Source organism: Diadema antillarum, unplaced genomic scaffold (assembly GCF_040938485.1).
Source record: "Diadema antillarum isolate AM-2024a unplaced genomic scaffold, OU_Dant_1.0 seq00000462_RagTag, whole genome shotgun sequence".
Classification (NCBI taxonomy): Eukaryota; Metazoa; Echinodermata; class Echinoidea; order Diadematoida; family Diadematidae; genus Diadema; species Diadema antillarum.
Window position 1 is genome coordinate 1141182 of NW_027271433.1, and position 13878 is coordinate 1155059.

The 13878-nt window shown below is 38.1% G+C and overlaps 1 protein-coding gene across 1 annotated transcript in view; it reads left to right on the forward strand.

The window, feature by feature from the left end:
- Positions 1–13878, forward strand: part of LOC139733178 (arylsulfatase B-like) — a 74298-nt gene that overhangs the window by 45571 nt on the left and 14849 nt on the right. Inside the window, exons 5-7 of the mRNA XM_071644021.1 lie at positions 939–1188; positions 2614–2822; positions 3934–4073. Coding sequence (XP_071500122.1) covers positions 939–1188; positions 2614–2822; positions 3934–4073 — 599 coding nt within the window. The remainder of the gene's footprint in view (positions 1–938; positions 1189–2613; positions 2823–3933; positions 4074–13878) is intronic.

Here is a 13878-nt window from a genome sequence, read left to right on the forward strand (position 1 = left end):
GTGTTGTAGCAAAATCAGTCCGTCAACGGCTTATATCCTCCTTTCTACTTATTCTATGAAAATCTGAGGGACTGCAAGGGCTTTTTACACTTGTAAAATTTTGCTTAGCCCCGGACCAACGGTGAGGCGAAGGGGGGGCCTTAGCCCCACCGTTGGTACGGGACTATCCTTAGCCCACTTTCTGTTTACACTCGTTTTTGCCAAAGTGGGCTAGCCCCACCGATAGTACGGTACTATCTGGCCCTGCAAAATAGCAGTGTTTTAGTGAGTGATTGAAGCATTCTCATCAAAGGATACAGGTCTCTCTGCAGTTCAGTGTCCCCAGTTATCATATTCATGCTTGACATCAAATCCGAGCCAATCAGGATCAACACTGCCCTTATACCACAGTTAATTGACAAAAAATGTAAAAACATTTTACTTTCCTTTTCATCTCGTACAGATACAGTATGCTTAGTGTTGTATGAATGCTTATATTAGGGGATCTATAAGTCTAACCATTGTGCTTTCATATAGAGATAATGGTGAATCATATTTACATTTACATATATGGTTAGATGATATTGCAACTATTTGCATTTAGTTTATGATGGTATCAGCATGGATATATGGTCTACTATTACCCAGTGCCGTATATTAAGAGAGTCTGGCCAACTCGGTTTTTGGCTTACGTGTTTTGAAGCCTGTGATTGGTCAAAAGCTGGTCCCGTGATCTACAGGCGCCATGTCGTTACTGAAGTGCGCTCATACGCAATGCCCATTGTTAACTGCCCCTTATTTGGCTTGGTTATTTTGTTACGTCTGAGCGTACACGCTAATCCTGTGACGCGTAATACGCGCGGTAACGACATGGCGTCCAAATTAGCAGTTGGCCAGACTCTCTTAATATACGGCACTGCTATTACCTATTGTTTCATTGTTTCCAATCTTCATTACAGATAATGGTGGATCATATGGTAAGCAAGGAGTCAACTGGCCCCTTAGGGGCGTGAAAAACACCTTATGGGAAGGAGGGGTACGAGGCATTGGATTCATCACTGGTCCACAGGTACCCGCAGCTGTGCGAGGCACAGAGAGCAGGCAGTTCATGCACATCAGTGACTGGTTTCCAACACTCATCAGGGGAATCGCTGGTGGCAACACATCTGGCCTGAAGCTGGATAGCTATGACATGTGGGACACCCTCATGTGAGTTAACATTCCTCATAATCTTTCATGTGAGTAGTCAAGGATTTGCACAAGTGTGTACTTACGCACACAATCTTTAGCCTTTTTCTGATCTTGTGAAGTGCAGTACATCATGCTGCAGGTGATTGTCGTCTGCTTTTAGCTGATGTTTCTGAAAGCCCACATTCCACTGACCATCTTATGCTAATCTGATCCCCATATCATACTGCACATATTTTTGTATTATGATGAAATGTGATTGACAAGCTCCAGAGGCTCACACCATTTAGGCTCAAATACCAGTGCCATAGCAGAAGAGCCCCAGAACCAAGCAAGACTCACGTTACCCTGTCTGATGACTGTTTAATCATCACAAATTGACAAACTGTCAGCTGGACATGCCAAATAGTCACACAACACAAGTCTAAAACATACATCGGATTGACTTGACACTTTCCAGACTGACTTTGACACTTATCTGACACTGACTTGTGACTGCATGGCAGCGACATCAAATGGCCTGCTTTGAGCTATTAGAAAGCTCTGAGCTTAGTTCTTTCATTTTACAATCTTGCCTCATTGGATCTTGCCCAACATGTGTGACACTGACCTGATAGTCAACCAACTCAAGTTGCATTCATCAGACTGTGATTCTGTACTCTTCATTTAGTGGCCAGAAACAAGAAACTTTGCTTCTGACTAGTGACCAATGAGGAAAAATCTGTGTGAAATAACGGTATTGATGACAACCATTAATGTCAGCTCCAAAAAGAAAGAAATTATGAAAAATGAAAGGGTGTGCAGGAACCAAACTGTAAGTCATTATTATGGGGCCAATGGAAAATTGTTGATTATAGTGTCACAGTCCAATAGTGACTTTAACATGAGGATGCTCGTGAGTATACTCATGCACTGACAGAATTTCCTGTTGGTTCTTTGGAATGAGTGAGCAGAGAGAGGGTTGAATGTAAGGAAAGGTGGCAGAAAGACAAAGAATTGTCATGATATGCATGAAGCAACAGCAAAGGGCTAAAGGAAAAGCAGAATCAGTCTTTGTGAAGTATTGAGCACATTTCCAGAGCAAAATGAAGACTCTTAACCTTTGTGATTTGTTTGACAATTTGCAGACATGCATGCTGCAGAGTTATTTCTTTGCCAATTTGCACAGATGTGTGGAAATTGATTGTCAGGGTATTTGAAATATCTCATCCCCTATACCATATTGTGTCGTCATGGCCTTCCTGTTAATCTGAAGCAAAGTGCTACACATGAGTGGGCTTGCTAATTTGCAACCAGGTCAAGTTTGAATGAATGTACTGAATGCTGATTTAAAAACTTGGCAAGTTACCAGTATATCTACAGCTCTATGTGCATGGGCATGTGAGGGACCAAATAGTCTGATGCTGATGAGAGCCTGAAGTCTCCCATTTTTTTCTCACACTATAGGAAAGGTGGGCCATCACCAAGGACGGAACTGCTCCACAACATTGACCCCTACATCAGGGCTGACCACCAGTACGGCTACGACGACGATACAGACATGATCTACCCCATCGGCAAATATCCAGAGATGGCTGACGAGTTCTCCACAGATATGCGCGCAGCTATCAGAGTTGGGGACTGGAAACTTTTGACAGGAATGCCAGGCAAGAAAGGCCAGTCTCCTTTCACTGTTCTTTTCTCCTTCCTTCCCAATATCTTCCCCATCAATTAACCTGCTCTGTGCCAGGGACTTTAGACAGTATTTAAAATGCTATAGTGTTTTCTGCACCAGTTCATACTTGAAGCACACAAATGGTTAAAGCAAAAGGCTCCCCAAACATGTACATTGCTTCAGCAGATGCAGAGAGATTAGTAAAACACTTTGTGAAAGTTTGAAAAAAATTGGACAATATGCTTTAACTTAACAAAGTGTCAAGTTTTGCTTAATTCCATGTTCCTTTTTACCTCTGCCTGTGAGTGAAACCCACAGCTGGTGGAGCTTGTATTTCCATGAATTCCATTCATAACCTGTGAACAGTTTTTTGTGCAACAAATTTTCCTCAAATATTTTTCTAATCTTTCTGCATTTGCTGATTCCACATAATTGTTGTTGGAAAATTTCTCTTAAACAATAAAACAAATGCACATACACACACACACACATAAATGTAAAAGGCAGGTGACTTTGTGGTAACTGTGTTTCAGGGAGAGAGTGTATGTTTTACAACCATGTCAAAATAGATTATGTGATGCTCTTTTTGCCTGACTGATCTGCTATTGACATGAATTTTTGCTGAATTTTTAGTCCTGGTAGGAACATCAATAGCAAAACTTGCGCCATTCATATGAAATGATCGTTGTGTTGCAATACTCTAGCAATTACAATTTTTACATTGAAGGGGTTGTAGGTACTAAATTACTGGCCAAAAAAAAAAAAAAAAATCCCTTTACGTGTATGATATCTTTGTGAACAAACCATCAAAGTGATGACATCACGTCATCTCACCCTATGTGCCTGCAACCAATATCTGTCCCACTTAAACTTGTTTACTGTTGAAACTTCGATTGATTTTCTTATTCAGTTTCTGATTATGGCAAAACTTGTACAATATGATTTCTTTGATGCTATGGTAAAGCCAATTTGAACATGCTGTTGCATTTTGCCTTTAGTTCTTGATCTCCCTTTCTGCTCCTATGTATGTAATGACAGGGATAGTAAGCTTACATATATCAGATGATTTCATACATGCGTCTTTTATTTTATATTTTGACTAAATGATATAGGGATGGATCGATGGTTCCCTCCACCAGAATGGAATATTACTCCCATCTACCCAGTGGAGGTCCCCAACAAAGTCACCTGGTTGTTCAACATCTCGAAAGACCCGTACGAGAAAGAGGACTTATCCAACCAATTCCCGGATGTGAGTATGATGTACTGCAAATAATGTATTTGTTTATCGCTGGCCCACCTGCAAGTAAATCCTTGCATGCTACCCAATTGTACATTTGTAGATTATGAACAAAGCGCACAGAGATATACTAATAAGTGAGTAATGCTCAGCTTTTTTCACTGCTTGATTCTGTCTTTACTGTAAGCTTGACGTGGCAAACATCCAAGTATACTGAACTCAGACAGTTGTGCAGAGCTTAATTGCTCGGGTCTGTTTGCTAAAAGAGAGTACCTTTGGCATACTTAGAACTGCAGTGATATGCCATTGTGTCAATATGACACATTCCGATACTATGAAACCATGAAATACAGATTACATTGTTTTAAATAATGTTTATAGCATATTTACACAATTCGTCCGCTAGTTTTTGCACAAAAATATGAGAATCAGGTTTTTGGTCAACAATGCAGAAACTGCAACCCTTTCCCCACTAAAAAATTATAATTTATTGGTTATTGCAGCACAACAAAAATATGATGCAAATGATACAACTGTTCCTAATGTTAGATTTTGTGTGAAAAGGAAATGTACTATTGTGTGTAGTGCATAAATGTTGCTGGAGTCATAGGCCATGACATCAGTGCCAGTGCGGTTTCCCAACCAGACATTTCATAGCGGATCCGGATTGCATCACGGGGTATGATGCCCTGGGCATGAATATAATAAGGTCAATTGTATCCCCTTCCCCCCCCCCCCCCAACTCAACCAAGAAGTCTATACCAAAGGCTGAAAATGTATGCGCTTCATCTCAGGTTTCCAAGTCACTAATATGTACATGTATGCTTGACTGTTTGTAATGATATCGTGAACATTCTCTCATTGTGTTGATGGTACGAGACTTCATGTTTGAGCATTTGACAAATTTTGGTCTGTGATTGACAATATTGCTATCTGTTGTATGTTAGGCATACTATTTTCTAGGTCAGAAATCCCCAATATTAGGGATGCACTGGAGTAAACAAACACAGGATATGGCCACCTGTCATTAAAGTGATAAGGATGTTATTATTCGCCCCTGTTCTATGAAGTCGTCAAATGACACATGTATAAGTTAATAGTGTAACTTCTTATCAACTTTTTTTTTTCATGAAACTAACACTAGATCTAAACTCTTAATCTTACAATCACTTCCTTGCTGATCTTCGTATCAGTCACTCCACCTGTGCTGATCTTCGTATCAGTCACTCCCACCTGTGCTTGAGACCCAGCTACCACATCCCACCAAAATGACTACTTACGCTGGTGGTAATTCATTTTGGATGTCCGCAATTATACCAGAATGACTAAAGAATACTCAGACAAAAGATTCCAACATCCAAGCATATATAGTGCATCGTCTAGCACGAAAACCTTAGGATGTATCTTTTCTCAACTGAAGGTATGACTTTGAAGCCCTGTAAAACATCTGCCAACTCTGTGATCACTTCACATAAATTTGATCCACAGGTTACTATAGGAGAAAAGCCAAAAATGCAAGAGTACCTTTTTAATTGATGCAAACCTGTATGCACTTCCCTTTCTCATCTCTGTCTTTGTCTCTCTAAGATTTATATTCTGCTCTCTTCCTTATTAGGAACAATGTATGTCAAAGGGGTTTGGGCACATCCTCTGACTTAGAACTCTGTGCTACAATGGAAATGCACTTCTTTGGTGCTGGAACATGGCCAAGTGTAACTCTAACTACCAAATAGTTTGGCTTATACGTGAGAGTTCTGGTTATCAATGAGATGAAGATCTGTGCATAAGGAAATGAGTTATCTTTTCTCCCAATTAGTTTTTAATGTATGCCCTCTACCAAGTGACTTTGTAATGTATGCTATTATTGTCTTGGGCCAAAATCTGACCAATCGTGCAGTGTGCTGACCTACTGGCCCTACCAGTGTTTTATTAAGCACGTACTGGGAGCATCTTGCACATTCTTGCACATTGAGAAAGAGTACACTAGGTTTCACTGCTTTCCGGCTGAGTTAGTTTAAAACCCTCACCATGCACAGCTCCCTTCTAATTGCTCATGAGCTGCTCTGATTTCACAAAGGCTAAGTTGAGCAAGTAGTCTGTGGTATTGGCTTTTGTATAGATGCAACAACTCCATGTCGAAGGTTTGATTGCATTTGATATGTCAAGTTAGACACTCAAGTGATGTCTTTACAAGTGTACCACTGAGTCACTGGGTAAATGTCATGCATGACAGTGATTAATAATGTGGGTTAAGTGTTTAAAGAGCATTAGTATTTAACCTAGCTTGATATAAGCTTTAACAAATAATGAAAATACAGTAGAATTCAGTCCCTCATTTGCTTTTCAGTCCAGACGTTATGCTTTCCCTTGCTTATGACCCATAGCTGAAAAGACCATCACTATCTGCCTTAAAATGATGGTTTAAAGAGAATGTGAATGTTGTGTTGTAAATGAAAGCGATGTGGGTATGGTATAACTCATTATTTATGTGCCTATAATCATGTTTAAGTTTTTTTAAACGAATTTCACCAAAATGTTTGTCTCATAATGATTGATTTGTCTTAATCTCTCTTTCATATGCTTTGCAATGTGCCGTACAAGAACATTTCAAACATTGAAATGCTTTAGAATCTGGTTTAGTAATACCTTTAAATGCTTGAAGGTGTTTTGAATTCGAGTGTAAGTGCAATATCAAACAGACCCAGGAACTCATTCTTTATGTATCTTATATAATGGCAAATTAAACAGAAAAGCTTGTAACAAACCCCAGCTCTGGATTTGAAGGTAGTGTGGAAAATGGGCTAGCAAGCAATTCTGATAAGATGTACAAGTGTACATGTGCAACATTTGTGTGAACAGCACTGTGTTTTGTAACAGTATTTCTACTTTGAAATATCTGAGCTGCATGTCATAATTTTAAATGTTGCCAGAGTTTCTGATACAGTGTAAATGTAAAACCAAGTGCTCTCTGTAAAGTGAAAATCTGTGAGTGACTAGATTTACAATGTACTCATTCCAATAGTAGTGTCGGAATTAACAATTCAGTAAAGGGGTGCATTAGCATGGTGGTAGCTGTTCAGCAATCTTATGCTTTTGACAGTGCAATTTTCAAAATTTTTGTATGCTGGATTAATTTTTTTATTTTTACACATTTATTTGAACATCATCATACTGCTCAGTCAGCAAAGTTTGACATATTATTTAAATTGATTAGCCACCAGTGTTGACTCATTTAGTCCCAAGGGAATTTTGCTGGAGATATTTTATACCAAATTTGTCATCAAGCAATTAAGATCTTTGTACTACTCTTCATATATATTTATATATATATATATATATATATATATATATACAGTTGTATATCATCGCTTGGGTGACAAGACCTCGTATTTAAAAAATGTCAAATTTTCAGGAGAGCCAAAAAAAAAATGGCAGCCAAAGCACTATAGCGAATGGGATAGCCTTTCCTTTGACATGCTGTGGTGGCTTCATTTTTGGAGTAAGACAGTTGGGATTTGGCCAGGACATAACTTAACCCATTATTTGACCATTAATCTAAAAATGTAATTTTCACAAAAATGTCAGATACAAGGTCTTGTCACCCCAGCGACAATATATATGTATGTATGTATGTATATATATATATATATATATATAAATAAATAAATATATATATATATATATATATATATTTATATATGTAATTATATATATCCTTTCTATAATGGAGGAAGATAAAAGGAACCGGTTATAATTATCACTTGTTAATGCATGTCTGCACAGAATCAGAAAGATATTTACAAAAATTTTCAGATCTTAAGACAGAGGGAGGAATTTCTGAAATGATAAGTTGGGTTGCTATTAGTATTACACGTATGAAATACAATTATGCAACTGCAATTGACAGGCTTGTGAAAATGCTTTAACAGAAACAAACCGATATTCACACAAAAAAAAGACCAAATGAAAGAAGTTCTTGTTCATGAAAAATGAACAATGAATAGTATAATACAATGATTGAGCACCAAACCACAATTGGTTGTTGTTTTTTTTTCATTTATCTATTTTGTGTGTGTGTGTGTGTGTGTTTTACTGGGCAGATTCCAGCGTCTCTATCATGTTTCCCTGCTTTGTATAAGCTGTACCTTGACCTTCTACATGTATGTACTTAGTGACGCCATTGTCATCATTTACTTTGTCTTGTAAATGTGAAACGGTATAAAGGTCTTTGTTAGCATTCATCACACACTGGATGACATTTGGACCCTTGACACTCATAGGACAAAGCAAGTTGTGGTTTTGGAGTGTCCCAAAGTTCTTGAGGTTGATAAAGCCGAAATTCCAAGGTGATGTTATACAAATAATACACAGGTGAGAGTGCGTTGGTGGAGATGAAGCGCACTTGAGGGTATTTACAATTGTGAAACATGCACGAGGCGAAGCCGAGTGCATGTTGCACTACAATGTAAATACCCGAGAGTGAGCTGCATCTCCAGTAACGTCACAAACTCAAACCTGTGTATTATTTGATTTATAAAATGGGTCGAAAACTAACAGCATTTTTCACGTACCTTTGTGGGTCAATACCGGTCAGCTACATGCTCAAAAGTCAAGATGTCCGAAGATGTTCGTCCAAACATTTACACACGTTGCACTCGGAAATCCCGCACATGTAAGTACTGTATGTATAAGCGTATACGTATGCCACACGTTATGCACAAGAAAGGCCGGCTGGCAGCCCGAACGAGAAGTTGTTTACAGGATTGACAGCGCGTATAGTAGCGCGCGATGCACTTGTAACAACTGATTGAGTGTGCACTGCTAGTGTAAACTTTACACTTTTTTGCAAGGCCGTGCATGATCGTAAAAAATCATGCACGCACACGTGACTCATTTCAGTGCTTCCAATTGGCTACATTCTTGAACCCATTTTATAATATTACATGGTGCTCGTAACTGGTCTATGTTGAGTATATTTTGCATATCTTCATCTGATGAAAATTATTAAAAAGAAAACAAACACAAAAAACAGTCTCCTCATGTAAAGTTTAAACCAAAAAAGGAGGCAGCATATTATCCACTTAAAACTGTGTGTATGTAGTAACAGTGCAAAGTTCAGAAGTGCTAGACATCATAAAGCTCATAAGTAACTAGTGTATAAAGTCTGACTAACAGTGTTCCAAAAAGTAAGAATTACTTGATTAGCTTTAGGTGGTGGCCAATATTATGTGCCATTTACACAGTTATGTTAATCAAAGTACTTATTTTTCCTTTTCAAAACCATACTAGCAGTTAAACGATTTGCAGTACTTAAATTTCAGTCACATATCATGCATGTTCATTTATGTGATTTTGAAAGAAGAGAGAAAGGAATGTATTATCATGCAAGTTTTTCTATTACAAATTTGTTAATGTCACTATTTTTATGAAATAAAGATGAGAATTGACTTTTTAATATGAATCAATGTTAGGGATATCTATTTGATATGTTCCCAGTAATGATTAGGCATGCACCATGAAGACTTTTAAAGCAAACGTGAAACATGATAATGTGTGAGTGCATGTGTTTGGATCGGTGTATGTGTTTGTCTGGAGATATGGAAAACATGTGGCTTATGAATAGACTTCGGAAAATCCCTACAAAAACCGTGAAAAAATAGAGTTCAAGAATGAAAAACAAAAGATACACAGGGTTCCAAAGAAGCAAATACGCATTCCTTTCACACTATTTTTTTTTCATATATTTTTTTTTTGTTTTTTGGTCCAGCTGATATGGATAGAAATATGATCAAGACCACTATTTAACCAAGCAGAATAAAAGTTAATCGGAACTCAAAAATTGTCTGGGGTACTTTTTTGTTATGAAATTTTGAATTTTTCGGATATATGGAATGATAAATGGAGCTCAGTATAACAAGCCTGTGTACCCAACCAAGCTGCAAATGATTACATAATACTGTTGTAGCAAATCAGTCAAATCTGCTAGAACAGTAAAGCAGTGTAAAAGAGAAGGTTATGGAGTAAATTGTACCAGTTACCAAGGAAATAGTATCCTTCCAAAAAGCTTATTGATCAAAATGTCACATTTTCATTATAATTATTTTCGTGCATACACGCACTAGCAGACAACTTTAAGGCATGTTAATTCTTGTCTGTGTACTGCCAGAAAGTACCAGAAAGAGACATTTCAAGTAGAGCGCCTCATTTACAGTATACAAATACTGTATACAGTACCTTCCGAGAGTCTAGTCAAAACTGATTTAATGAAGAGGCATTTATAAACAGTAACTTTCCCTCGGCACAAATTCATATGAAATCTAGATACCCTCGGCTTGCTTATTACAGCCAAGAAAGACATTGTCATAATTTGTTTGATATTCCTCATAAGCAGCTCACCATGGGAAACGGTTCCGTGACATTTGCTCCTTCAGCAATATTGCTCCCATGAAATTATATGCACGCTTAGCCAAACATAAATTTTACGCACACACGTGACCCTAACCCTTTTCCTAATCGTCCCATCAAACTAAACGTAAAACCCTATTACAACCGTACGTAACCCTAAGTCCTTGGAGAAAATAAGACCAAAATAATTGTCAAAGGAGCAAATGTGTCACCACTGAAACAGAAGAGGAGAGATAATGTCTTTCTAGGGGGCTGTTACACGAGAGTGGATTGAATGACAACTTTTCTTAATCTATGAAAACACATTTGGGTTCTGGTAGCATTACGATGGGATGTCTAACACTACCCTTTGAAGTCATGGCCGCCACCGTTTAGTTGCAAATCAAAACTTGGAGATGAAGAAAAAGCTTCCACATTTTCATTAAATTACAAGACGTGAATTTCAATCTAAAGATTGAAATAAATGTGTATAACCTCTAACTTCTTTTCCAAATTGTTCTTTAAAAGAATCTATATACTTTTTTAGAGTAATTTTAGAAAACTTTGAAATAATACACACGTTTTCTGTCGTAATGCACAATAAATGGAATGAAAATAGGTCCACAACAAATCTTGATATTTTTCATGACCATGATGCGCGCATTCTGCACATGTTAGTTTCTTATTTTTTGTTAAATCTAATATTGATCTAGACATATTCGAGACCCTGCATCACAAAACCATCACAAAGTCTCCAGACATGGATTTTTAGTGAAGGGTAGATTCTGAAAAAACAGGCTCTCAGCTTTAGGATGATGTATAGCCTAATACAAAATGGAGTTTCCTATTAGATAAGCCCATCAAAATAATGGATAGAAAGCGCACACTCTAGAAAAGTGTTTACAGAGTAAAGAGGCATTAAAAATGGTCTATTCAAGTTTGGTCCTCGCCAAGCTGCACTCTGTGCAATGAATGGGACAAAAAAAAAAAAAAAAAAACGGGATGTAAAACTCCATTGTAACCACAATGAAGGGATTATCAGATTACGCTGAAATCTTGTACTCTCTATCAGCACATGCTAGTTGTAATTACTGATACTAACTTTCAAAGCAGTAGCACCATCCCTTCAAAAGTTTTAGAGTCGAAAGATAAGGAAGGGTGTGAAGTGTAGAGGGTTTTTTTTTAAACTTAAAAGGGGGCCATGGCACATGCGTATAATCACGCTCCTCAATGAAATGTCGGAGAAAAACCGCAAAAATCACAATTTACCGACCCTTGAAGATCCCAAACCTTAGAATAAAGATTTGCTTTCAGAAAATATCTAGAAAAGAAACTGAAGATTGACCAACGACCCTATTTTGAGTCCTCATGTAAAATCTGGGCGAGTAACTTTTCGTTGGTTTTGTGATGAATGCACGCACGGTCCCATTTGATCTTCAAATATTAAAGTACTACGCTGTCCGTCTTAACATACAATAATTGTATTCCCGCATGGTCCTATTCAAAACACACGCATTTGTTTTCGCCAGTACACGAACAGAGAGAGAGAGAGAGTGAGGAGGGGGGGGGGGGGGGGGGGGTGGAGAGAGTATTCTGCTGTGAGAGCAGCACTGATACCACCCGTTCGAAGTGTGATTTCAAGGAGCATAACATCTCGACGTGAGCGGTGAGTTTGCAAAATCGATATAGCGCCTCTACCTCACGATCCTAAGGACCCCGGTTCGATATCCGGGTGCCACTGAGCAGTGTTGTGTATATATCATACAGCCCCTCTAGTATAAGAGGCAAAACACTCTGCGCCTCAGTTTATTAAAATGGAGGTCCCGTGTGTGAAAGAGTCACAACTCATGCACGTAAAAGATCCCACTTCATTCATCGCAAAGAGCATGGTGTTCAACACGGTTAAGTCGTGCCGCCTTACGGCATCCAACTGGACCCCACGGATGATCGGAAGGCCAGCTATTGCAGCCGAATATGGGTTATCTACCCATCTTCTTAGATGGAAAATGAAACAAACAAACAAATAAACAAACAAACAAACAAACGTTACACCAAGGAGATGCCTCCCTGATTACACCGAGCATGTGAAGAGATCATAAAGGAAAAAAGCAATGTCACAAGGACAACTTACCAAGAGGAACGCCATCACGCGCCCACGCACGACCAGTAATGAGCCACGATCCGGAGCAAGACGTTACTGAGCAGAGTTCAGAAAGAAAATGAATGGAGTACATTGTAATCCCAAATCTGTGTTACATACACATTTTGATTTTAAAAGAAATCTTGAACTTGTGATTTGTAGACCTTATTCGCTTCAAGTTTAGAAGTCAACATAATAATGGATGTCAGAGAACTTTTAATCATGGTTTATGATTTTGATACACTGTAAGATTTCTATCATTCTGGTGATTTGAGTTTATTATAATATCCCAACAACTTAGCACTGTAATTCTGTGTAAGGTCTTTGGATAATACGTGTGTACAACGTTATGTGGGGCTTTCTGTGCCACTCGACACATAGCACACGAAGGGTGAAACATGGACCGGCGCTAAACTTCAAGGGGAAATCCAGTCCAAATATAATTTAGTGTGATAAACAAGAGTAAAATCTTACAAGTTCAACGGTAAAATTTGGACTGAAATCGGTTGAAAAGGAAGTCATGACATTTTGAAGTATTGCTATATTTCTGCACAACAGTTCTTGTACAGTGGATATGGGTATGCAAATGAGTGAGCTAACATGTCATATCCTCACAATTTTCCATCGATTGTGTAAAAAAACCCAAAAAAATGAAAATTCAATGTTTCTGTCATTAAAATCTAAAAAGCGAAACTTCAAACTGTCATAGCTTCCTTATTTTTCACCCGATTGCGATTAAATTATATTTGGACTGGATTTCCCTGCATTAGTTCATTTCCTTTGATTTTAATAAAACTCTTGTTTGGCAAGGGCCTTTTTGAAGAGGAGATTGTGAACCGTTCACAATTTCCTCATCATAAAGGTCCTCGCCAAACAAAAGTTTCATTAAAATCAAAGGAAATGCAGAACGTGTACTGAGTTTGTGACATAGTCCTACACATATTTCACAGAATGAGGAACATACGTCACATATACATGTGCAAATGTCATCACCTCACAACTACGCAACAGCGAGAAAGTTATAGCGATTGTAACATCCACTTTAAAGTCATCGGTGACGTCACCGATATACTAGATCTAAGATGAATGCGAAGAAAATAATTATTCATTTTGGGACAGATTTGAAAGATATTTATGTGAAGAATCGCGTATAAACGTGGCTATCACTTCCTTCGACTTATATTTTTATTGAAAAAAAAAACCACAAGCAAACAAAACAGACAAAATCAATGATCAGGCGTGTAAGAGAGGAGGGATCGTTTCGCGGGGGCGATTTACAGCGCCATCAGTGCT